This window comes from Aethalodelphis obliquidens, unplaced genomic scaffold, assembly GCF_003676395.1.
Source record: "Aethalodelphis obliquidens isolate GAN/ISIS:26980383/991018 unplaced genomic scaffold, ASM367639v1 scaffold17, whole genome shotgun sequence".
In the NCBI taxonomy this organism is placed as follows: domain Eukaryota; kingdom Metazoa; phylum Chordata; class Mammalia; order Artiodactyla; family Delphinidae; genus Aethalodelphis; species Aethalodelphis obliquidens.
In genome coordinates, this window is record NW_020837961.1 from 31,930,974 (window position 1) to 31,958,656 (window position 27,683).

The following is a 27,683-nucleotide window of genomic DNA, read 5'->3' on the forward strand; positions in this document are numbered from 1 at the left end:
CAGAAAGAGAAAAACAAATATTGTACATTAATGCACATATGTGGAATCTAGAAAAATGGTTCAGATGAACAGTTTTGCAAGGCAGAAATAGAGACACAGATGTAGAGAACAAACGTATGGACACCAAGGGGGGAAAGCGGGGGCGGGGGGGATTGGTGGTGGTGGGATGAATTGGGAGATTGGAATTGACCTATATATACTAATACATATAAAATAGATAACTAATAAGAACCTGCTGTATTAAAAAAAATTCAAAAAGAAAGTAAATGATTAGCTTCTAATGTAATGTCTGGATCTTAAATCATTGCACTTTTGATGTGCTATCTCTGTAAACAGTCTCAAATACTAGCAATGGATGTAGGTGAGTCTGACTGAGTTGGGAAGGAAGTGGAGAGAGGAGAGGCGTTGGGAAATCTGTCTCTGGAACCTTCTTCTGGCAGTTTTTGTACTCTTAATTTGAGGAGGAAATGGTAAAGGCAGAGAGCTGTGTAGACCTAGAGGGCAGCCATCTTTTGGTAATGCGAACCGGGAATTCCAACACAGCGGGTGGTTTCATCCTTTCAATATTTGAGAATTGGGGCAGTGAGAAAGAATGAAGATGACTTTCCCTCCATACCCAGGGGAGCACGTATTTATAATCTAATTGATAAAAAGTGTAGCAATGAACTCGTGGTTCCACAGAAAAGAATCTTAATACCATAATGCTCAAGAAAAATTAGTAGTGAAAAAAATCGTTCCTTCCCATCTGAAGGGTTAGATTCTTTGAATGCCTCACTATAGGAGAATTCCTGGTTAAGGATCTTAAAATTATATGGATAATAATCTTGGGGCAACTCTATTCCCAAGTAACTTCATAAAAGTCCTTATGAATACTTTTACATTCATTAAAGTAATACAGACAGTATGCTGAAAAAATAAATCCGTGTCTTTCTATAACTTAAACTAATAATAATAGATCTGTACAGTTATTTTCTATCCCTTTCCTGCTAGAGAATGGTAGGAATTCCCGCTCTGAAAGTTTCATGAAATACTTATAAAATCAGATTGCTATGTTGCCATAGGAAGAGCCCTTCTTCCCAGGGCTGGCTCTCCATCTGATTGTCTTCCTTATTTTATTTATTTATTATTATTATTTTTTTAAAGTAGTTTTTAAAATTTCTTTTATTTTTGGCTGTGTTGGGTCTTCATTGCTGCACGCGGGCTTTCTCTAGTTGCAGCGAGCTGGGGCTACTCTTCGTTGCGGCGCACGGGCTTCTCATTGCGGTGGCTTCTCTTGTTGCAGAACATAGGCTTTAGGTGTGCAGGCTTCAGTAGTTGTGGCATGTGGGCTCAGTAGTTGTGGCTCGCGGGCTCTAGAGCACAGGCTCAGTAGTTGTGGTGCACGGGCTTAGTTGCTCCACGGCATGTGGGATCTTCCTGGACCAGGGCTCGAACCCTTGTCACCTACATTGGCAGGTGGATTCTTAACCACTGCGCCACCAGGGAAGCCCTGTCTTCCTTATTTTATGAGTTAAGAGTTGCTGGCCTCTACCTCTGAATTTCTGTTAAGGTCCTAGAGATTTAGAGTAACTTTGATGTGACAGATCTTCCAGGAAATTTTTCATTTGACATGTTTTCCATGGCTGTGCAGTATGTCTTACATTCCCTTTCTAGGACATAGGTTGATTACACAGCCTCAGCTCTGCCTGTGAGACCCTCACCCATAGCACATCTCAGCAACCATCTTCGCAATGGGAGCATGGTTCTGAGTCATAGATATTATTATCCCAATTTCCTTTATTTCTCCTTAGACTTTCTTGTTTTTTTATCTCTTCACCTCTCTTTCAGTGAAAGTTTCAGTACTCAGTTTCCTCTTTTCCTAACTGCTCCCAGCAAAAGGGATTTCATGGATACCAGAAACAAAATTCTAGAGCAGTGCTGTCCAGTGGAAATATAGATTGGACAAAATTAAAAGTTTTCTTGTAGCCACACTAAAAAGGTAAAAAGAAACACATGAAATAATTTCACCAATACATCCAGAGTACTATCATCTCAGCATATAATCGATAGAAGAATTATTTTCTTATGCTGTCTTTGAAATCCAATGTGTATTTTAGACTTACAGCACCTCTTATGTCATAATTTAAGTGCTCCGTAGCTACATAGGCTAGTGGCTACTGTATTGGATAGCATACTTCTAGAGGTTTTAAGGAAGAAGATCTATAGAAGGAAATGACACTTCAGAATTTTGTGGAAGGGAAATTTGTAGTTCAGTAAGAACTACTTTACCATAAATGTCAGCCTACTTTTTTGTTTGTTTGTTTAAATTTATTTATTTATTTGGCTGCATTGGGTCTTTGTTGCTGCGCGCGGGCTTTTCTCTAGTTGCGGTGATCGGGGGCTACTCTTCATTGCAGTGCGTGGGCTTCTCATTGGGTGGCTTCTCTTGCTGCAGAGCAGGGGCTCTAGGCGTGCAGGCTTCAGTAGTTGTGGCTCACGGTCTCTAGAGTGGAGGCTCTGTAGTTGTGGCGCACAGGCTTAGTTGCTCCGCGGCATGTGGGATCTTCCCGAACCAGGGCTCGAACCCATGTCCCCTGCATTGGCAGGTGGGTTCTTAACCACTGCGCCACCAGGGAAGCCCTGTCAGCGTGCTTTTAATGGTGATCTTTTAAACTTATAGACCACGTATAGATTCTCTTTAAAGCTTATAATTTTTGCAAAACTTTTAAATCTGTGGGTTTTCTCTTCCTTTTCTCCTGGTTTTCCCCAGTGATATCTACGATACCAATGATAGGCCTATAAACAACGTGTGCATGGAAAAGTGTAGGGCCAAACGTGGCTTCCAGAGACAGAGAACTCGACCAGGTGAATGTTATAAGCAAGTGCTTGGAGATATGAATGTCTTAATTGGAGATACTTACTTGAAAAATAAATTGAATCCACACATTGTAAACATGATAGCCAAATAACCCACAGCACCAAATGTACAGCTGACTTTTTGGATGAGAAGAAACCATTTGTAGACCAATCTGTGGAGAAGCATAAAACACGATGTACTATAAAATATTTTACCTTTTTAGAACATTGTTATAAGTCAATTTTTAGTTTCTAAAATACTATTCATTATGCAATATACAGAACATGAGTATATTATATCAGCTAAACCCCGTAATTATCTCGAGTTTTAATACACTATCAACAAGCAGTATATAAACAGTACTATCATGCACATGTGTTTCTGTGTATATGCATATGTAAATTCATTGTGACTTATTTATGTTCCTCATGTAAAAATGGCCTTCAGGACTGGTTATTCTATATGGGACCCTGCCTACCTTCCTCTCCTCCTTTTCTCATTTGGCCCTAGGTTAGCTTAGAGTGGTTTTGGCAGGAGTACTTTGGAGGCAAGCAAAAGATGGGAAGAGAAGTCTAGAGGGGAGACCCCTGGGAGTTTCTCTTCCCTCCTGCTGCCCCAGTCCCAGGGCAGGCATCACCAGCCCTCACCCCATCGCCTCTCCACTCAAACAGCACCCCACTCCCCAGTCCTGGAGCAAGAGTGCTTCAGACTTGTTTTTTCTTTTATGTGGATGGGTCCTTTGTGTGTCCCACACTCACCATGATGACTTCTAAGGCCTTTCCCTCTTCCCACAGGGTCCAAGTGGAGAAGGAAGAGTATAGAGAATGAGGGCAAGAGTGGAGATGATCTAGAAGGAGCTGTGTACCCTGTTCATTTCCCTCGTTCCAGGCAGTAAAAGCCCTTAGAAAAACTACAGAAAGGCCACACGGCTGCTTTGTGCCTGAGAGAATGTGGGAAGAGGATGGAGGCACAGCTCCATTCCTGGGACACCGTGGTACAAGGACTCTTCCCACTGGAACAAGAAGAGAGGGTGGAAGGAGGAGGGCTGGGGGCCCCAGGCTTGGTGCCCAGAGATGATAGGGGGTGCTGGCACATTGCACACAAGGGTGAACAATGGCAGGGGGCCCTGTTTGCCCTCAAACCTTTCCCTCCTCATCCTCTTGAAGCCCCTCTCCTGCATTTCACCCCAAACTTCATTCAGAGTCTCCCTCGAAAGACCTGGCCCCCCCTTTTACCTCTGACCCCTGGAGCCCTGTCCCCAACTCTCACCTTCCCCAACTTCCTCCCTGTTGGAGACATTGCACCAAATGCTTATGTTCTATGGTATTATTGATGCAATGTTTCAGCGTTATTTATTTTTTAAAAATTTTTATTGAAGTATAGTTGACTTATGATATTTTATTAGTTTCAGGTGTACAACATAGTGAGTTGACATTTTTAGGCATTACGAGATGATCACTACCATGAGTCTGGTTACCATCTATCACAATACAAAGTTATTACTATATTATCAACTATACAGGCAGACCTCGCTTTATTGCACTTTGCAGATACTGCAGGGTTTTTTTGGTTTGTTTTTACAAATTGAAGGCTTGTGTCAACCCTTTGTCGAGCAAGTCTATATGTGCCATTTTTTCCAGCAGCATTTGCTCACTTTTTGTCTCTGTGTCCCATTTTGGTAGTTCTTGCAAGATTTCAAACTTTATTATTATTATATTTGTTATGATGACCTGTGATCAGTGATCTTTGATGTTACTATTGTCATTGTTTTGGGGCACCACAAACCACACCCATGTAAGATGGCAAACTTAATTGATAAACGCAGTGTGTTCTGACTGTTCCATCAACTGGTCATTCCTCCATCTCTCTCCCTTTCCTCAGCCCTCTCTATTCCTTGAGACACAACAATATTGAAATCAGGCCAATTAATAACCCTACAGTGGTCCCAGTGTTCAAGTGAAAGGAAGCCTTGTGTGTCTCTCACTTTAAATCAGAAGCTAGAAATGATTAAGCATAGTGAGGCAGGCATGTCAAAGCAGAAGCAGGCTGAGAGCTAGGCCTCTTGCACCAAACAGCGAGCCAAGTTGTGGATGCAAAGGAAAAGTACTTGAAGGAATTTAAAAGTGCTGCTCCAGTGAACACAGAAATGAAAGTGAAACAGCCTTATTGCTGATGTGGAGAAAGTTTTTTTGGTCTGGATAGAGGATCAAACCAGCCACTACATTCTCTTAAGCCAAAGCCTAATCCAGAGCAAGGCCCTAACTCCCTTCAATTCCCTGAAGCCTGAGAGACGTGAAGAAGCTGCAGAAGAAAAGTTTGAAGCTAGCAGAGGTTGGTTCATAAGATTTAAAGAAAGACGCTAGCTCTGTAGCACAAAAGTGCAAGGTGAAGCAGCAAGTGCTATCGCACCAGGAAGCTGCAGCAAGTTATCCAGAAGATCTAGCTAAGATAATTAATGACGGTGGCTGCACTAAACAACGGATTTTCAATGTGGACAAAACAGCTTTCTATTGGAAGATGCCTTCTAGGACTTTCACAGCTAGAGAAGAGAAGTCAATGCCTGGCTTCAAAGCTTCAAAGGACAGGCTGACACTCTTGTTAGGGTTTAATGTAGCTGGTGACTTTAAGTCGAAGACAATGCTCATCTACCATTCTGAAAAATCCTAGGGCCCTGAAGAGTTATGCTCAGTCTATTCTGCCTCTGCTCTATAAATGGAACAACAAAGCCTACATGGCAGCACATCTGATTGCAACAAGGTTTACTGAATACTTAGTACCCCTCAGAAAAAAAGATTCAAAATATTACTGCTCATTGACAACACACCTGGTCACTCAAGAGTTCTGATAGAGATGGACAATGAAATTAATGCTTTTATGCCTACTAATACAATATCCATTCTGCAGCCCATGAATCAAGGACCAATTTCAATTTTCAATTCTTATTTTTTAAGAAGTACATTTCATAAGGCTATAGCTGTCATAAATAGTGATTCCTCTGATGGATCTGGGCAAAGTAAATAAAAAACTTTCTGGAAAGGATTCACCATTCTAAATGCCGTTAAGAATACTTGTGATTCATGGGAACAGGTAAAAATATCAGCATTGACAGGAGTTTGGAAGAAGCTGATTCCAACCCTCATGGATGACTTTGAGGAGTTCAAGACTTCAGTGGAAGAAGGAACTGCAGAGGTGGTGGAGATAGCAAGAGAACTAGAATTCGATGTGGAACTTGAAGATGCGACCAAATTGCTGCAATCTCCTGATAAAATTTGAATAAACGAGGAATTGCTTCATGTGGATGAGCAAAGAAAGTGGTTTCTTTAGATGGAATCTTCTCCTGGTGAAGATGCTGTGAAGACTGTTCAAATGACAGCAAAGGATTTGGAATATTACATAAACTCAGTTGATGAAGCAGCAGCAGGGTGTGAGAGGACTGACTCCAATTTTGAGAGAAGTTCTATGTGGGTAAAATGCTATCAAACAGCACCACATGCTGCAGAGAAATTGTCCATGAAAGAGTCAGTTGATGAGGCAGACTTCACTGTCTTATTTTAAGAAATAGCCACAGCAGCCTCAGCCTTCAGTGGCCACCACCCTGATCAGTCAGCAGCTACCAACATGGAGGCAAGACCCTCCGCCAGCAACAAGAGTACAACTTGCTGAGGGCTCAGATGATGGTTAGCACATTTTAGCAATACATATTTAAAAATTAAGGTATGTACATCGTTTTTTTGAATATATTTCTATCGCACACTTAATAGGCTACAGTATAGTGTAAGCATATATAGTGTAAACTTTTATGTGCACTGGGGAACCAGAAAACTTGTGTGACTCACTCTATTGTGAAATTCACTTTATTGCAGTGGTCTGGAACCCGACGCAAAAGGTATGCCTGTACATTGCATTCCTGTAACTTACTTACTTTATAACGTGAAATTTGTACTTCTTTTTAAAAAAATTATTTAATTTATTTTTAATTTTGGCTGCCTCGGGACATAGCTGTGGCACATGGAATCTTCATTGAGGCATGCAGGATCTTTTGTTGAAGTGCGAGGCCTCTTCATTGTGGTACGTGGGCTTCTCTCTAGTGGCGAGCAGGTTTTCCTCTTCTCTAGTTGTGGTGTGCAGGCTCCAAGGTGTGTGGGATCTGTAGTTGTGGCATGCAGGCTTAGTTGCCTCGAGGTATGTGGGATCTTAGTTCCCCAACCAGGGATCAAACCTGCGTCCCCTGCATTGTAAGATGGATTCTTTACCACTGGACCACCAGGGAAGTCCCAAAGTTTGTACTTCTTAATTCCTTTCACCTATTTCACCCATTCCTCCACTCCCTTCCCCTGTGGCAACCACTAGTTTGTCCTCTGTATCTATGACTCTGTTTAGTTATGTTTTTTCATTTGTTTGTTTGTTTTTACATTCCACATATAAGTAATATATGGTATTTGTCTTTGTCTGACTTTTAAACTTAGTATAACACCCTGTAGGTCCATCCATGTTGTCCAATCAAAATGCAAACTTCGATAATTTCAATGGCTGAGTAATATTCCATTGTGGGTATATACCCTATCTTCTTTATCCATTCAGCTATTGATGGACACCTAGGCTGCTTCCATATATTGGCTATTGTAAATGCTGCCATGAACATGGGGGAGCACACATGTTTTTAAATTAGTGTTTTTGTTTTCTTTGGTTAAATACCCAAAAGAGGAATTGCTGGGTGGTAAGGCAATTGTATTTAAACATTTTTTTAAAGAACCTCCATACTGTTTTCCATAGTGGCTCCACCAGTTTACAGTCCCACCCACAGTGCACAAGGGTTCCCTTTTCTTCACATTCTTGCCAACACTTATTACTTCTTGTCTTTTTGATAATAGCCATTTGATATGTGTGAGATAATATCTCATTATGGTTTTGATTTGCATTTCCCTGATGATTGATGTTGAGCATCTTTTCATGTGACTGTTGGCCATCTGTATGTCTTCTTTGGAAAAATGTCTATTCATGTCCTTAGCCCACTTTTGAAATGGATTGTTGGTTTTTGATAGAGTTGTATGAGTTCTTTATATATTTGGAGATTAACCCCTTATTGAACATATCATTTGCATATATCTTCTCCCATGCAGTAGGTTACCTTTTCATTTTTAATAGTTTCCATTGCTGTGCAAAAGCTTTTTAGTTTGATGTGGTCCCATTTGTTTATTTTTGCTTTTGTTGTCCTTGCGTGAGGAGACAGATCAAAAAAATATTGCAAAAACTGATGTCAAAGAGCATACTGCCTATGTTTTCTTCTAGGATTTTTATGGTTTCAGGTCTTACATTTAAACCTTCAATCCATTTTGAGTTTATTTTTGTATATAGTGTAAGAAAATGGTCTAGTTTCATTCTTTTACATGTAGCTGTTCAGTTTTCCCAGTGCCATTTACTGAAGAGACTGTCTTTTCGCCATTGTATATTCTTGCCTCCTTTATTGTAGACTAATTGACCATATTAACATGGGTTTATTTCTGGACTCTCTATTCTGTTCCACTGATCTAAGTGTCTGTTTCTGTGCCAGTACCATACTGTTTTGATTGCTATAGCTTTGTAGTATGGTTTGAAATCAGGGAGTGTGATACCTCCAGCTCAGTTCTTCTTTCTCAAGATTGTTTTGGCCATTTGGGGTCTTTTGTGATTCCATACAAATTCTAGGACTGTTTGTGAAAAATGCCATTGGTATTTTAATAGGAATTGCATTGAATCTGTAGATTGCCTTGGGTAGTATGGATATTTAAACAATATTAATTCTTCCAATCCATAAGCCCAGTATATCTCTCTATTTGTGTCATCTTCAATTTCTCTTATCAGTGTCTTACAATTTTCTGACTACAGGTCTTTTACCTCCTTAGGTAGGTTATTCCTAGGTATTTTATTCTTTTTGATGCTATGATAAGTGGGATTGTTTCCTTAATTTCTATATCTGATAGTTCATTGTTAGTGTATAGAAATGCAACACATTTCTTTGTATTAATTTTATATCCTGCAACTTTACCAAATTCATTAATGAGCTCTAGTATTTTTCTGGTGACATCTTTAGGGTTTTCTATGTATAGTATCATGTCATCTGCAAACAGTGACAGTTTTACCTCTTCCTTTCAAATTTAGATTCCTTTTATTTCTTTTACTCCTCTGATTGCTGTGGCTAGGACTTCCAAAACTATCAATATGTTGAATAAAAGTGATGAGAGTGGACATCCTTGTCTTGTTCCTGATCTTAGAGGAGAAGTGTCCAGATTATCACTGTTGAGTATGATGTTAGCTGTGGGTTTGTCATAAATGGAATTTAGTATGTTGATGTATGTTCCCTCTATACCCACTTTGTTGAGAGTTTTTTTATCATAAATCAATGTTGAATTTTGTCAAATGCCTTTTCTGAACCCATTGAGATGATCATGTGATTTTTATCCTTTGTTTTGTTAATGTGGTCTATCATGTTGATTAATCTGTGGGTGCTGAACTGTCCTTGCATCCCTGGAATAAATCCCACTTGATCATGGTGTATGATCCTTTTAATGTATTGTTGAATTTGGTTTCCTAATATTTTTTGAAGATATTTGCATCTATGATCATCAAGGATATCAGCCTGTAATTTTCTTTTTTGGTAGTGTTTTTGTCTGGTTTTGGTATCAGGGTATTACTAGCCTTGTAGATTGAGTTTGAGAGTGTTCCTTCCTCTTTAATTTTTTGGAATAGTTTGAGAAGGATTAGTATTAACTCTTCTTTAAATGTTTGGTAGAACTCCCTGTGAAGCATCTGGTCCTGGACTTTTGTTTGTTGGAAGTTTTTGATTACTGATTCAATTTCATTACTAGTAATTGGTCTTTTCAGATTTTCTATTTCATCCTGATTCAGTCTTGGAAGATTGTATTTTTCTAGCAATTTATCCATTTTTTCTAGGTTGTGTAATTTGTTGGCAGATAATTGTTCATAGTAGTCTCTTATGATTGTTTGTATGTTTGTGATATTGGTTGTAATTTCTCCTATTTCACTTCTGATTTTATTTACTTGGGCCCTCTCCTTTTTTCTCAATGAGACTGGCTAAATGTTCATCAGTTTTGTTTATCTTTTCAAAGAAACAGCTCTTAGTTTCATTGATCTTTTTAATTTTTTTAAAGTCTCTATTTCATTTATTTCCACTTTGATCTTTATTATTTCCATTCTTCTACTAACTTTGGGCTTTGTATAGTCTTCTTTTTCTAGTTCCTTTTAGTTGTAAATTTAGGTTGTTTATTTGAGATTTTTCTTGTTTCTTGAGGTTCGCCTGTATTGCTATGAACTTCCCTCTTAAAACTGATTCGCTGCATCCCATAGATTTTGGATCTTTGTGTTTCCATTTTCATTTGTCTTGAGGTGTTTTTTGATTTCCTTTTTATTTCTTTGTTCACCCATTGGTCGTTTAGTAGCAAGTTGTTTAGTATCCATGTGTTTATATTTTTTCCAGTTTTTTTCTTGTAATTGATTTCTACTTTTATACTGTTGTGATCAGGAAAAACACTTGATATGATTTTGATCTTCTTAAATTTATTGACACTTGTTTGACACATGGCCTAGCATGTTATCTACCCTGGAGAATGTTCCATGTGCACTTGAAAAGAATGTGTATTCTGCAGTTTCTGGATGCAGTGTTCTATATATATCTATTAAGTTCATCTGATCTAATCATTTAAGGCTAGTGTTTCCTTACTGATTTTCTATCTGGCTGATCTATCCATTGATATAAGTGGAACAGTAAAATCCCTTGCTCTTACTGTACTGCTGTCGATTTCTCCCTTTATGTCTGTTAATATTTGTTATATTGTATTTAGGTCCTCCTAATGTTAGGTGCATAAATATTCACAGATATTATATCCTTTTCTTGGACTGACCCCTTTATAATTTTGTAATGCCTTTCTTTGTCTTTTGTTTTAGTCTTTGTTTTAAAGTCTATTTTGTCTGATATGAGTATTGCTACCCTAGCTTTCTTTTAGTTTCCATTTGCATGGAATATCTTTTCCCATCCTTTCACTTTAAGTCAGTGTGTGTTTTTAGATCTGATGTGAAGCCAACATATAAATGGGTTTGGGTTTTTTTTTTTTAATCCATTCACCCACCCTATGTCCTTTGATTGGAGCATTTAGTCCATTTACATTTAAAGTTCTTATGATAAGTATGTACTTATTGCCATTTTGTTAATTGTTTTTTGGTCATTTTTGTAGTTCTCTGTTCCTTTCTCCTTCTTTTAGTCTCTTCCCCTGTGGTTTGATGATTTTCTTTAGTGTTAGGTTAGAGTTCTTTTCACTTTATTTTTTGGTATTTCTATTGTGGGTTTTTGGTTTGTGGTTCATGAGTTTCATATACATGTAACTATATATATATATAGATATATATATGTGTGTGTGTGTGTGTGTGTGTGTGTGTGTGTGTTTTGAGCTGATGGTCACTTATTTGAATACATTCTAGAAGTACTACATTTTTACTCCCCTCCAGCCCATGTTTTATGGGTTTGGCATCAAATTTTATATCTTTTCACTTTGTGTCTCCCTTAACTACTTATTGTAGCTATAGTTTATTTTACAAATTTTGTCCTTTAACCTTCATACTACTGGTGGTTGATCCACTGCCTTCACTATCTATTTGCCTTTACCAGTGAATTTCTTTTCTTTCACGTATTTTCTTATGTCTAGTTATGGCTATTTGTTTTCCACTTAAAGGAAACCCATCAACATTTCTTGTAAGGCTGGTTTAGTGGTGATGAACTCTTAGTTTTTGCTTACCTGGGAACCTCTTTATTTCTCCTTCAATTCTGAATGATAACCTTTCTGGGAAGAGTATTCTTGGTTGTAATTTTTTTTTTCCTTTTAGCACTTTAAATATATCCTGCCCTCTCTTTTGGCTTGTAAAGTTTCTGCTGAAAAATTGGGGGTTTCCTTGTATGTCACTTATTTTTTCTTGCTGCCTTTAAAATATTCTCTTTATCTTTAACTTTTGCCATTTCAATTATGACATGTGTTGATGTGGATCATTTTGGGTTCATTATGTTTAGAATTCTCTGTGCTTCCTGGATCTGCATATCTGTTTCGTTTTCCAGATTAGGGAATTTTTCAGTCATTATTTCTTCAAACAAATTTTCTGTCCCTTTCTCCCTCTCTTCTCCTTCTCGGACTCCTGTAATGTGAATGTTAGTATACTTGATGCTGTCCCAGAGGTCCCTTAATATATCCTCATTTTTTAAAATTATTTTTTCTTTTTGTTGTTCTGATTGGGTGATTTCCACTATTCTGTCTTCCAGGTCACCGATCCATTCTTCTGTATCATCTAATCTGCTGTTGATTCCCTCTAGTGTATTTTTCATTTCAGTTTTTGTATTCTTCAGCTCTGATTGGTTCTCTTCCTAACTATATGTTGAAGTTCTCACTGTGTTCCTCCATTCTTTTCCCAAGATCTGTGAGCATCTTTATGACCATTAACTGAACTCTTTATCGGGTAAATTACTTATCTCTGTTTCATTAGTTTTTTTTTTTTTCTGGAATTTTATCTTGTTCTGTTCTTTCAAATTCTTTTGTCTCATCATTTGTTTGGCCTTTTGTATTTGTTTCTAAGAATTAGGTGTAATAGTTACCTCCCAGTCTTGAAGGAGGTGGCCTTGTGCAGCAGCACCCCTGTGTGGACTGTGTGTGCTGGAAAGCTTTGGCAGGCTGGCTAGGGCTGGAGTGGACATGGGCTGGGGATTTCCTAGGGCATGCTGGGGCTGGGCTGCCTAGGCAGGATGGCTGGAGTGGGTGTGGGCTGGGGCCATTGCTATTTTAAAAGATACTGTGCTTCACTGAGTTCTGGTTAGAAGGGACCTTATGAAATATGATTTAAATGGGGGTTTGTGGGCTTGCCTGATAAATGATTTGTCATTTAAATTATTTCTATGATGAAATGCTTTCTCCACTTCAAGCAAGTGACATACAAGAGTTATCTAGACAGCACCTTCTCCTATAGGTGTAATCCTGCCTCATCAGAGGGGTCAACAATGGAGAGTTACTTGGAGCAGGAAACTCACATGGGCTGCACAAGGTGTCTTAAATCATTATGAGGCTGTCATCTCCAAAGGGAGCCAGAAAGGGCTTTTGTGGTCTTTTTGCCACAGTGACTCCTTGGGCCATCAGTCCTTATGACTTGCCAGTGTTGAGCACTGTGGAGCATTGTTCAGTGCATCGAGATAAAGGCAGAAGTTAATGTTGCCAAAAAGGGTGATGATGGGAAAAGTGGGAAAAGTGGCAGCTCTGAGAGGATATCCCCTCCAACCCTCACAACATTGGCAGCACCAGAGTGGGCTTCCCTGAACTCCACATGTACTTTCTGCCCATCTCAAGGTTGTACCAGCATTAGAGGTGTGTCTGATTAATAACTGTTTAAACTGCAGGCTTTCTCTGTGCAAAGCAGCTGGTTGATATAATTAAGCCACAGCATGTTCTTGGGGCAGAGGCTTTGCATTCCAGTAGTCCGTGGCTTGATTCTGGGCTCCCTGGCTTACTACCTGTGGGACCTTGGCCACCCTATTTAGCATTTCTGAACTGTGATTGCCTCATTTATGAAGTGAGGAGGGTAGCACCAGATCCTAAAGCAGTCCCTAAGATTATGTGAGAAAATGTGGTAACTCAATATGTCATATTGTTGTTATGGTTGTGTTATGTTTTCCAAATGTACCCCTCCATCTCCCCACCCAAATCTTCCTGCTTATTGGCGGTATGAGTTTGTAAAGCCCAGAACTTCCTTGCTACTCAGGTTACACTGGACACAGATATGCTAGATTAGAAATTGTGTTGGTGTCAGAGCAGCCTCCACAAAGGGAAGCTTGGCCTTAAGTTGGAGTTCATGTGATCGAGCCCAGCTCTTTGTGGCTGGCCTGTGGCCTGTTTTTGAGCCTGAATATTGCTTGACAGGCAACCCAACTATAGTAGAGAGGAAACCCACTTCCCTTTCTCTGTTCTCTTTTCCACAGAGAAGCCCTGGTATACTCTGGGAGCGGAACAGCCGGTTTTTAAATGGCGTTGGTACTGGAGACTCTTCTTGGGTTTGCCTTCTGCACCATGCCAATTTGTTCCAACCAGCTTTCCTCGTTTGTCATGAAATCCTCCACTTCCAACTGGAACATAGCTAATATGGGACTTACCTATAATATGATGAATAAGCAATGATCCATAAAGATCCTTAGGGTGTACTACCTCTCATGAACTGGAGCTTCTTTATCCAGGAAGAAATGGGGCCTTAATGAGCCTCTCCCATTGTTGTCTTTTAAGATGTTAGTGGAGCATCTTGGCTCTCAGACTGTGTCAGGTCTCGGAGCTGAGCAGCCCGAAGAAGCTGGAGTGGCAGCACAGTGAACATGAGCAGCAGACAGCATGGGCCCTGGCCATCTGAGATATAGGAGCTGTGAAGTGCCATGAGGCCGCATTTGGGTACTTTTGGTATTGGAGTTCCTCTTCATGTGCACAGAAATACAGCATTTAGCTCAGGTAATTCATTATACAGTAGAAAAGTGAACATTCTCATTGAAATAGAATATGGATTATGTTCAGGGGATGAAAACAAGTAAATTTCAATTCATCCAAAACTTAGATCCCTTTCACAAGTTTTAAACAACTTATATTTTGTAAGAAGGAGAAAGGATACCATATGTCCATTTACTGATGGATAAACCAGGCCCTACAAAGGCTGTGTAAAACTCCAAACTGGCCAATTTAGAAGGTCTCTTAATACCACCCTAAAGCTCTTCCCCAAATGGGATTAAATTAAGATACTCATAAACCAGAATTCATTTATTTGAATTTCAGTCTTTATCTTTACATTTATTTATCTGGTTTCTCTCACTGAATATATTTTCCTTCTCCAAAGTAGAAGAAAAAATTGATATTTATCTCTCCTACTTTTCTAGAGGATTAAAAAAGTATACATGAATGGCTAAAAAATCATAAAAATATTTCATAGAAACTTATGATTTATTCTCCTACACAGATCAAAATTTGACATTGCCTTATTATCATTGAACACTACACATTTTCTCTTCATCTCATCAGTTTTATCTGGATTGGATTCAGATCTTGTTCAGAACAAGAACACAGAGAGCAAGAACAAACTTGTGGACACATTATGAGGTTATAAGCCCTTTGGAAAGTTTTGTGAATGATCTGATGGAATTATATACATTTCAAGAGGTTGGCAATGGGAATTAAAGTGAGCACTGGAATATTAAACTTCATTTGTTATGAGAGTAATAGCTTGTCCATTACTCATGATTTATCAGACATGAAATACATACATAGTTGTTAGAAGTACAAACTTCCAACTCTTGCTTTATGATAAAATGTATGTGATGTGACTTAGCATGGGATCCAATAAAATGCTGAGGAAAAAGTCAACATGCAAATAGTGCTCTAAAAAATTTAAACAATAGTTTCACTTCTCTTTCTCCAGGCCTTCACTAGCTGATGTCTAAAATAATAAATTTCACAGACATGTTGGAATACCATTAAATATGAATGTGAATGCACAGCAGTAGAGCAAATCTCCAGTTTTGCTACAAAGGGTCAAAGAGGTGTAATACCCTCCTCCGCATCAGGAAAATGGATATTAAATATACTTTCTAATGGTTAAAATTAAGGGTGTGGTGGAGAAAGAATGAATGGAATACATACTGTGGTGTTCTCCCTGAGAAGGGTTTTCGGGTAGCGCTGCAGAGGATGTAGCTGGTAATAAATGAGAACATTCCCCACATAGACAGAAATCACCACCAGTAAAGTTTTTTTTTTAACATCTTTATTGGAGTATAATTGCTTTACAATTTTGTGTTAGTTTCTGCTTTATAACAAAGTGAATCAGTTATACATATACATATGTTACCATATCTCTTCCCTCTTGCATCTCCCTCCCTCCCACCTTCCCTAACCCACCCCCCTGGGTGGTCACAAACCACCTAGCTTATCTCCCTGTGCTATGCAGCTACTTCCCACTAGCTATCTATTTTAAGTTTGGTAGTGTATATATGTCCATGCCACTCTCTCACTTTGTCACAGCTTACCCTTCCCCCTTCCCATATCCTCAAGTCCATTCTCTAGTAGGTCTGAGACTTTATTCCCACCTTACCCCTAGGTTCTTCATGACCCTTTTTTTTCTTAGATTCCATATATGTGTGTTAGCATATGGTATTTGTTTTTCACTTTCTGACTTCACTCTGTATGACAGACTCTATGTCCATCCACCTCACTACAAATAACTAAATTTCGTTTCTTTTAATGGCTGAGTAATATTCCATTGTATATATGTGCCACATCTTCTTTATCCATTCATCTGTTGATGGTAGATTGCTCCCATGTCCTGGCTATTTCAAATAGAGCTGCAATGAACATTTTGGGACATGACTCTTTTTGAATTCTGGTTTCCTCAGGGGATATGCCCAGTAGTGAGATTGCTGGGTCGTATGGTAGTTCTATTTGTAGTATTTTAAGGAACCTCCATACTGTTCTCCATAGTGGCTGTACCAATTCACATTCCCACCAACAGTGCAAGAGTGTTCCCTTTTCTCCACACTCTCTCCAGCATTTATTGTTTCTAGATTTTTTGATGATAGCCCTTCTGACTGGTGTGAGATGAGATCTCATTGTAGTTTTGATTTGCATTTCTCTCATGATTAATGATGTTGAACATTCTTTCATGTGTTTGTTGGCAATCTGTATATCTTTGGAGAAATGTCTATTTAGGTCTTCTGCCCATTTTTGGATTGGGTTGTTTGTTTTTCTGTTATTGATCTGCATGAGCTACTTATAAATTTTGGAGATTAATCCTTTGTCAGTTGCTTCATTTGCAAATATTTTCTCCCGTTCTGAGGGCTGTCTTCTGGTCTTGTTTATGGTTTAATTTGCTGTGCAAAAGCTTTGAAGTTTCATTAGGTACCATTTGTTTATTTTTGTTTTTATTTCCATTTCTCTAGGAGGTGGGTCAAAAAGGATTTTGCTGTGATTTATGTCATATAGTGTTCTACCTATGTTTTCCTCTAAGAGTTGGATAGGGTCTGTCTTACACTTAGGTCTCTGATCTATTTTGAGTTTATTTTTGTGTATGGTGTTAAGGAGTGTTCTAATTTCATAGTTTTACATGTACCTGTCCAGCTTTCCCAGCACCACTTATTGAAGAAGCTGTCTTTTCTCCACTGTATATTCTTGCCTCCTTTATCAAAGATAAGGTGACCATATGTGCATGGGTTTATCTCTGGGCTTTCTATATTGTTCAATTGATCTATATTTCTGTTTTTGTGCCAGTACCCTACTGTCTTGATTACTGTAGTTTTGTAGTATAGTCTGAAGTGCAGGAGCCTGATTCCTCCAGCTCCGTTTTTCTTTCTCAAGGTTGCTTTGGCTATTCGGGGTCTTTTGTGTTTCCATACAAATGGTGAAATTTTTGTTCTAGTTCTGTGAAAAATGCCAGTGGGAGTTTGTTAGGGATTGCATTGAATCTGCAGATTGCTTTGGGTAGTAGAGTCATTTTCACAATGTTGATTCTTCCAATCCATGAACATGGTATATCTCTCCATCTATTTGTATCATCTATAATTTCTTTCATCAGTGTCTTATAATTTTCTGTATACAGGTCTTTGTCTCCTTAGGTAGGTTTATTCCTAGATATTTTATTCTTTTTGTTGCAATGGTAAATGGGAGTGTTTTCTTAATTTCACTTTCAGATTTTTCATCATTAGCGTATAGGAATACAAGAGATTTCTGTGCATTAATTTTGTATCCTGCTACTTTACCAAATTCATTGATTAGCTCTAGTAGTTTTCTGGTAACATCTTTAGGATTCTCTATGTATAATATCATGTTATCTGCCAACAGTGACAGCTTTACTTCTTTTCCAATTTGGATTCCTTTTATTTCTTTTTCTTCTCTGATTGCTGTGGCTAAAACTTCCAAAACTACATTGAATAAGTGTGGTGAGAGTGGGCAACCTTGTCTTGTTCCTGATCTTAGTGGGAATTGTTTCAGTTTTTCACCATTGAGAACAATGTTGGCTGTGGGTTTGTCATATATGGCCTTTATTAGGTTGAGGAAAGTTCCCTCTGTGCCTACTTTCTGCAGGGTTTTTATCATAATTGGGTGTTGAATTTTGTTGAAAGCTTTCTCTGCATCTATTGAGATGATCATATGTTTTTCCTCCTTCAATTTGTTAATATGGTGTATCACACTGATTGATTTGCATATATTGAAGAATCCTTGCATTCCTGGAATAAACCCCACTTGATCATGGTGTATGATCCTTTTAATGTGCTGTTGGATTCTGTTTGCTAGTATTTTATTGAGGAATTTTGCATCTACGTTCATCAGTGATATTAGCCTGTAGTTTTCTTTCTTTGTGATATCTTTGTCTGGTTTTGGTATCAGAGTGATGGTGGCCTCGTAGAATGAGTTTGGGAGTGTTCCTCCCTCTGCTGTATTTTGGAAGAGTTTGAGAAGGATAGGTGTTAGCTCTTCTCTAAATGTTTGATAGAATTCGCCTGTGAAGCCATCTGGTCCTGGGCTTTTGTTTGTTGGAAGATTTTTAATCACAGTTTCAATTTCAGTGCTTGTGATATGTCTGTTCATAGTTTCTATTTCTTCCTGGTTCAGTCTTGGAAGGTTGTGCATTTCTAAGAATTTGTCCATTTCTTCCAGGTTGTCCATTTTATTGACATAGAGTTGCTTGTGGTAATCTCTCATGATCCTTTGTATTTCTGCAGTGTCAGTTGTTACTTCTCCTTTTTCATTTCTAATTCTATTGATTTGAGTCTTCTCCCTTTTTTTTCTTGATGAGTCTGGCTAATGGTTTATCAGTTTTATTTATCTTCTCAAAGAACAAGCTTTTAGTTTTATTGATCTTTGCTATCGTTTCCTTCATTTCATTTTCATTTATTTCTGATCTGATCTTTATGATTTCTTCCCTTCTGCTAACTTTGGGGTTTTTTTGTTCTTCTTTCTCTAATTACTTTAGGTGCAAGGTCAGGTTGTTTATTTGAGTTGTTTCCTGTTTCTTAAGGTAGGATTGTATAGCTATACACTTCCCTCTTAGAGCTGCTTTTGCTGCATCCAATAGGTTTTGGGTCGTCATGTCTCCATTGTCATTTATTTCTAGGTATGTTTTGATTTCCTCTTTGATTTCTTCAGTGATCACTTCGTTATTAAGTAGTGTATTGTTTAGCCTCCATGTGTTTGTATTTTTTACAGATATTTTTTTCCTGTAATTGATAGCATTGTGGTCAGATAAGATGCTTGATAAGATTTCAATTTTCTTAAATTTACCAAGGCTAGATTTGTGGCCCATGATATGATCTATCCTGGTGAATGTTCCATGAGCACTTGAGAAGAATGTGTATTCTGTTGTTTTTGGATGGAATGTCCTATGAATATCAATTAAGTCCATCTTGTTTAATGTGTCATTTAAAGTTTGTGTTTCCTTATTTATTTTCATTTTGGATGATCTGTCCATTGGTGAAAGTGGAGTGTTAAAGTCCCCTACTATGATTGTGTTACTGTCGCTTTCCCCTTTTATGGCTGCTTGCATTTGTCTTATGTATTGAGGTGCTCCTATGTTGGGTGCATAAATATTTACAATTGTTATATCTTTTTCTTGGATTGATCCCTTGATCATTATGTAGTGTCCTTCTTTGTCTCTTGTAATAGTCTTTGTTTTAAAGTCTATATTGTCTGCAATGAGAATTGCTACTCCAGCTTTCTTCTGATATCCATTTGCATGGAATATCTTTTCCATCCCCACACTTTCAGTCTGTATTTGTCCCTGGGTCTGAAGTGGGTCTCTTGTAGACAGCATATATAAGGGTCTTGTTTCTATATCCATTCAGCCAGTCTTTTGGTGGGAGCATTTAATCCATTTACATTTAAGGTAATTATTGATATATATGTTCCTATTCCCATTTTCTTAATTGTTTTGGGTTTGTTATTGTGGGTCTTTTCCTTCTCTTGTGTTTCCTGCCTAGAGAACTTCCTTTAGCATTTGTTGTAAAGCTGGTTTGGTGGTGCTGAACTCTCTCAGCTTTTGCTTGTCTGTAAAGGTTTTAATTTCTCCATCAAATCTGAATGAGATCCTTGCTGGTTAGAGTGATCTTTGTTGTAGGTTTTTCTCCTTCATCACTTTAAATATGTCCTGCCATTCCCTTCTGGCTTGTAGAGTTTCTGCTGAAAGATCAGCTGTTAACCTTATGGGGATTCCTTTGTGTGTTATTTGTTGTTTTTCCCTTGCTGCTTTTAATATGTTTTCTTTGTATTTAATTTTTGATAGTTTGATTAATATGTACCTTGGCGTGTTTCTCCTTGGATTTATCCTGTATGGGACTTTATGTGCTTCCTAGACTTGATTAACTATTTCCTTTCCCATATTTGGGAAGTTTTCAACTATAATCTCTTCAAATATTTTCTCAGTCCTTTTCTTTTTCTCTTCTTCTTCTGAGACCCGTATAATTCGAATGTTGGTGAGTTTAATGTTGTCCCAGAGGTGTCTGAGACTGTCCTCATTTCTTTTCATTCTTTTTTCTTTATTCTGCTCTGCAGTAGCTATTTCCACTATTTTATCTTCCAGGTGACTTATCTGTCCTTCTGCCTCAGTTATACTGCTATTGATCCCTTCTAGAGTATTTTTAATTTCATTCATTGTGTTATTCACCATTGCTTGTTTCCTCTTTAGTTCTTCTAGGTCCTTGTTAAGTGTTTCTTGAATTTTCTCTTTTCTATTTCCAAGATTTTGGATCATCTTTACTATCATTATTCTGAAGTATTTTTCAGGTAGACTGCCTATTTCCTCTTCATTTGTTAGGTCTGGTGGATTTTTATCTTGCTCCTTCATCTGCTATGTGTTTTTCTGTCTTTTCATTTTGCTTATCTTACTGTATTGGGGGTCTCCTTTTTGCAGGCTGAAGGTTCGTAGTTCCCGTTGTTTTTGGTTTCTGTCCCCAGTGGCTAAGGTTGGTTCAGTGGGTTGTGTAGGTTTCCTGTTGGAGGGGACTAGTGCCTATGTTCTGGTGGATGAGGCTGGATCTTGTCTTTCTGGTGGGCAGGTCCACATCTGGTGGTGTGTTTTGGGGTGTCTCTGGCCTTTTTATGATTTTAGGCATCCTCTCTGCTAATGGATGGGGCTCTGTTCCTGTCTTGCTAGTTGTTTGGCATAGGGTGTCCAGCACTGTAGCTTGCTTGCTGGTTGAGTGAAGCTGGGTGTTTGTGTTGAGATGGAGATCTCTGGGAGATTTTTGCCATTTGATATTATGTGGAGCTGGGAGGTCTCTTGTGGACCAGTGTCCTGAAGTTGGCTCTCCCACCTCAGAGGCACAGCCCTGATGTTCGGCTGGAGCACCAAGAGACTGTCCTCCACATGGCTTTTGGGAGGTCTGCGGTCTTCTGCCAGTGTTCAGTGGGTGTTCTATAAGAGCAGTTCCACGTGTAGATGTATTTCTGATGTATCTGTGGGGAGGAAGTTTATCTCTGCGTCCTACTCTTCCACATCTTCTCCTGTCACCACCACCAGTGAAGTTTTATTGTGAAAAACTAAGGGACAACCCACATCTGCAACAAGGTCACCAGCTGTCAGAGAGATAAACAGAAAGGCTCCTTCAGTGACTGAGGGCCAGATGGCACCTCTACTATTACACGATTCAGAAGCTACTCTGGGGCAGGGGGAAGCCACCTTCACCATCCTGTTTGGAACATGCACCTGGCTCACCACCCACCTGCAAGCTGCTCTGTACATGTGCAGCTATGGAAGGCACAGTTATTTGAACATTAGGATGGGAAATAATCCAAAATATGCATCTTCTGTCACCTCCTTCTACAGATATTTCAGATGAAAGGAACTTTAGGGTGCAACAGTTATGTGATTTTGGACAAATGAGCTGCACTTTAGTGGTAAAATCGGGGGACACAATGTCTGCTTCCCCTGTGTTGACTGAGGTGGGGAACAAAGGAGATCACAGCTGGGAAAGTGCTCTGGAAGCAGTACTGAGCTACAGGGAGCCGAGCGGCTGTTGTTACTATGACAGCACATATACAAATGCACTGCGATGGCAAAGGAGGGAGTGGTGTCAATGCAGCAGCATCTGGGACTCTCCTGCCTGCTGTCCCACTGTGCTCTGCAGGGCTACTCTCACATCCCCACTGTTGGGTTACCTTGTCCCTGATGATTGGATCTTCAACCCACCATATTTCTTCTTGTCTTTTCTCTTCAGTTATTGGTGCCCTGTCCAGGCAGCCCCAGATGTGGATCAGACTCTTTCGTGTCCCTCTGTGTGTAACCCCTTTGTGGCCTATACCACTGACCTGAGTCCAAGTAGCCTTCAGAGGGTCCTTTAAGTTTTCTGGCCTCAGTCCCACTTGGCCGGAAGCAGGATAGACTGTGCTGATGAGCTGTCGGGTCAATGACTTGTTATGGTTACCATAGTGACACTCTTACTCTATAGATCAGGCCTAATGCCAGCTACTCACCTCCTTATAAAAACCACAATAGCAATAACCTTTGATCTTTTATTTTTTATCACATTCAGACTAACCACCTATATATGCTCAGCACCAATATACGAGGAGGCTGGCAAAGAGGTTTTGTCTCAGGTGTAGACTTTAATATGTAGTGGCACCTGGCAATACTCTGTTGAAGGAGATTATGAGATCGGGTCTTAGTTTAGCAGTAAAGAGTATCATGATCAGTTAATTATGTCTGCCAGTGATGTGGAAAAATTTGCCAGAGCACGCATGTCACATGTTTGTCATCTGAGTATAAAAAAGACTGATGTCATTTGTTTGTTTACTTTCTTCATCTTCGTAATAAAAAGAAGTGGCTTAGAAAAAAAGTTTGTGAGTATATTTGGGTCCTTTAATGAGAACTTGGTTATAATAATCTCAAAGTCAATAAACAAAATTATTTGATAGAACTTCAAGATTTAAACCAAAAAGACCCAAGGCCACAGCCATTCTTCTTTCCATGTCAAATAAGAAGACATCTTCCAGGTTTTTTATTTCTTCATCTCATAAATGGCCTGGATCTGAAGTCTTCTTAGAGTGGCTCTAAATCTTCTTTCAGAGAACACTACAATTGTTATTATATATATGCATTTGAACAAAAATACACACAGATCAAATCTGAAGTAACTATTTGGAGAGTTCAGGAAAAAATATCTTATAATAACTTACTTTTTTTGTCTTTAAATTACAGGCAGTACTTCCAGGGAAGGGTAAATACTCTTCACTTCTGTCCAAATTAGTCAGATCATTGCTTTAATTTTCCATTCTACTTTGTGGGTACCGTCAAAGCTAATGAATGAGTTTGCACCTTTCTTTCTGATATTGAGATAAAGATGTATATATCTAAACAGGAAAAACAGGTTTTACTTAAGGAAGTAGAGTAGTTTTCATGAGGACCACAAACCACATGCTAGGTAACCAGGACTCAAGATATGTTTCCTTTAGCACTCAGCGTCAGCAACTTTGACTCTACTAGTGATAATGAAAGTGTGCAGCCCCTTGAAAAATCTCCTCCGTATCTAGATCATTCATTTCCCATAGCTGATCATAGAGATTGTTAGCTATGATAAATGATAGATTTTGACTTTTTTCTTAGTTTATTACTTCTGATATTAAAAGAGGAAATGGACATAAACTCCATCTTTCAAAATCTGATCATCTCTCATTTGCATTTTTCATCTTTTTGTTTTAAGAATTTGATTCACTTTTATATCTACCCCACAAAATGCTGAATTTTTTTAAAATAAAAAGTTAAGATTCAGTTCAGTTTAATTTAGTGAAACTACCATGCTCCTATGTTTTATACTTTAGATTATAAGCCAAAATTTACAAGACTAATCCATTTCCTCTAATCAGTGGAGCTACACTCTTTTACAGTTTGAAGTGATGACTGGACTATATTCTTATAAAACTAGTTCTTTCCCTGTAGGTCTATAAGTACAACCTATTTCTAGAAGATTCCAAATTTCTCTTACTTGATGCCTGGATTTAATTAACAGTAAATAACAATGTTCAAATGTATACACATGCTACTTAAAAAAATATAGGCCTTGGAGATCAGAAATAAAAGGAAAGCAAAAAATCATTATAATGTATTGTGTATGCAAATATTTAATTTCTTAACTATCTTTAAAGTGGATACCCAGTGCCGTGTTTTCTCAGCATGCAAGGGGAAAGGTCAGAAGTTTGCATGATGAATTCAATAATTGTATAAGAACTCATTTTGAAATGAGGGCCACATTTCAGAGCGATTTAAAAGATTCTTTATCAATTTCCAGAGCAGTTAGAACTTCTCATTTTTAATAATAACTGCCACATATGAAATGTAGGAATGTTGTGCCTCATAAATAAACGCATGAAATATGTGAAATTGAGGCACATGCATGCAAAGGAGGAAACCTGGCAGCTGGGACACATTAATAATGCCAGAGGGGTCACCATCTGGGCATGTGCGGATAAAACACATCTGCATTCCTGGCAAAGGGCAGCCTGTGCATCTGGATCACATCACCCCGTCCTCCCCACCCACGCATCATGGCAGGAGGAATTTCCTGACGAATAAGATGCTGCTGAAAGGTACCATGTTTGTTCTTGCAGCCATGCACATAATGAATATGAAAAGAACTGCTAATCAAGTCAAAACAAAGAAATCTTTTCATTTGTCTAATTGTACAGAATGATGAATGAGTCACACAGTATGAAAGAAAGAAAGAAAGAAAAAGAAAGTTGTTTTATGCCCATTCCCTTTGCACTACAAATCCTAAACTATCTGCAACCATTTGTGGTGGGTCTGTGTGTATTTGTATGGGTGGGGCTGGAGGGAGAGCAGAGGGATGCTCAGAGGTAAGCAGAAAATTATAATTTCCTGGCTCCAGGAAATATTGCTGCTATCAGTTCAAAGTCAATGAAGGAGAGTGTGGACATATCGAATAAGTAAAAGTACGGAATCCTGGCATATGAAGGGCTCTTAGAAATTCACTTGCTCCATATTTCTATCTTCAAATCAATTGACTGTTGATTTTGCTACTTAAATTCTTAAAGGAGATTCTGCAGTGGCATATATGTATACATGTAAGTATGTATGCAACTATGTATGTATTTGTGTATTAAAAAGATTCGAATAGATAACACTTTATTGGTACAGTAATGCGTTTTAGTGTTTCACAGCTATTAATAGTCAGGAAGTTTGATTTAAATAAAGCAAATTTTCAATCTGTGGCAAATTATTTGCCTGTGTATTGAGGCAAGTTAACAGTGTATCTGAAGCTGAAATTCTGTGTATTTACTCCTCAAGCCTTCTATTGATTTGAAGAGCAGTAGAAAGATTCTTTTTTGGTGCACCCTCCTCCACTTCCTGCAGATACGAAAAACAGGATACATAAAAGAAGGTGGCGAGGGTGTTGTTGAATGAAATTTTATTTTTAATTAAATGCTGTTAAAAGCATTTGGGAATAATTTAACTTTGAGGCTTTGCCTATGTGTATACTGTATCAACACTAGCAGCTGGAAAGAGAAAAATTCAAATATCCAGATGTTCAGTCTATGCTGTGCTAAAAATGTGATCGTGTATTTGCAAACATTCAGGTATTTAGTAGTATCTCAAACAAAATATGAAAAATTTTCTACTTTCTACCCACACTTTTTGGCATCACCTAGGAGCAGCTTATGTTATATTTTTCAACTTTATTTTCTTAATAAGCTGTTTCCTTTGCTCTATGTATTTATGATAAGTTTCTCTGATGTACACAGCTCCTATAGACCATACAACAGAATCAGTCTAGACAAATTAAATGAGCACTTCAGAAGACAGACAAATTTGTTAAAAGCTGTATCTGAAAAAATTCTGAGCTTTTGGATTGGTCTCTCGCCTCTGAAGTACCTGGTCCAAATTATGCATGAAATAATGTGAAAGTAATAATACTTTATGCATAATAAATAATACCTTCAGGGCATAAATATTATGTATAAATAATAATAATAATACCTTCAATGTACAAAACTGTTCACACACATTATTGTGTGTGTACTTCCTACTTTTTTTTCTAAATTCCTCCCTTTTTTATCTGTAAACTCCCACTCCCACCATTTATCATTGATTGACTGAATTGTTCCATCCCAGTACACAAATATAGGAGTATCAGAATTGTTAACCTGTACCGCATGGGAAACAACCTTGCCCACTAGTGATCACATGAAGCTCCTATTGACTTCATCTTACAGACTCTCATTTCCAAAGGTACTCAGAGCAGCACCTTTCCCCCTAATTCCCTTCAATGAGGTTGTTTCACACACTTGTAATGCACTTAGATTTTCTCTTCACGGTCTGCATTTCTCCCTGGGATTCCCTAAGCTTCCTAAATGATTTTTAAAAATTTGCATACCTTAAGGTCTGCTTTTTGTGCTGTATAGTTCAATGGGATTTGACAAATGCATAATATCTTGTAAGCAAAATTACAGTATCATACAGATCAGTTTTACTGCCTTAAATTCCCATTTCACTTCCTTATCCTTTTCCTTCCCTGAGCCACTGGCAACCACTAATTATTTTATTGTCTTTGTTTTTGCATTTTCCAGAATGTCATATAATTGGAATCATACAGTATATAGCCTTTTCATATTGGCTTGTTCCTTCATGTCTTTTTGTGGCTTGATAACCCATATCTTTTTACTGCTGACTAATGCTTCATTGTATGGAGGTACCACAGTTTGCTTATTCATTCATATTTTAAAGGACATCTTGGTTGCTTCCAGTTTGGGGTGATTATGAATAAAGGTGCTTTAAATATTTTCATGCAGGTTTTTTTGTGAATGTAGGTTTCAATTCAATTGGGTAAATACCCAGTAGTGATCGCTGAATCATAAGGCTATGTTTAGCTTTGTGGGAGACTGCCCAGCTGCCTTCCAAACTGGCTTTACCATTTTGCATTCCCACACAGCAAGAGTTCCTGCTGCTCCACATCCTCATCAGCATTTGGTATTGTTAGATTTTTTATTTTAATCATTCTAATAAGCATGTATTGGTAACTCATTATTGTTTTAACTTGCCATTCCCTTAGATGGTGAGCTTCTTTTCATATGCTTATTTGCCATCTGTATATCTTCCTTGATGAGCTGTCTTTTTAGATATTTTGACATTTAACTGAGTTGATTTCTTATGATTGAGCTTTAAGTATATTTTGGATAACAGTCCTTTATTAAGTATGTATTTTATAGTTACTTTCTCCCAGTTTGTAGTTTGTCTTTTCATTCCCTTAACAGTGTCTTTCACAGAGCACTTTTTACTCCAAATAAAATTCAACTTACCAATATTGTCTTTCCTGGATCATGCTTTAGGTGTTGTATCTAAAACTCATCACCAAATGCAAATTCATCTAGATATTTTTCCTATGTTATCTTCTAGAAGTTTTATAGTTTTGCATTTTACATTTAGGTCCATGATCCATTTTGAGTTCATTTTTGTGAAATACATAAGTTCTATGTCTAGATTGTCTAGATTATTATTAATTTTTTTGCATATGGATGGCCAATTGTTTCAGTACCATTTGTTGGAAGATATCCTTGCTCCATTGAATTGCCTTTTTGCTCCTTTGTCATGGATCAGTTGACTATATTTGTGGGGGTCTATTTATGGGCTCTCTATTCAGTTCCATTGATCTGTCTATTCTTTCACCAATACCACACTGTAGTCATTACTACAGCTTTATAGTAAATCTTGAAGTTGGGGAGCATCACTCCTCCAACATTGTTCTTCATTGTCGTGCTGTCTATTCTAGGTCATTTGCCTTTTCTTATAAATTGTAGAA

General features: G+C 38.1%; 1 protein-coding gene across 1 annotated transcript in view; it reads right to left on the reverse strand.

The window, feature by feature from the left end:
- The window catches only part of RNF175 (ring finger protein 175), a 77,266-nt gene that overhangs the window by 21,315 nt on the left and 28,268 nt on the right, over nucleotides 1–27,683 (reverse strand). Inside the window, 3 exon segments of the mRNA XM_027117122.1 lie at nucleotides 2,901–3,008; nucleotides 15,532–15,639; nucleotides 21,404–21,450. Coding sequence (XP_026972923.1) covers nucleotides 2,901–3,008; nucleotides 15,532–15,639; nucleotides 21,404–21,450 — 263 coding nt within the window.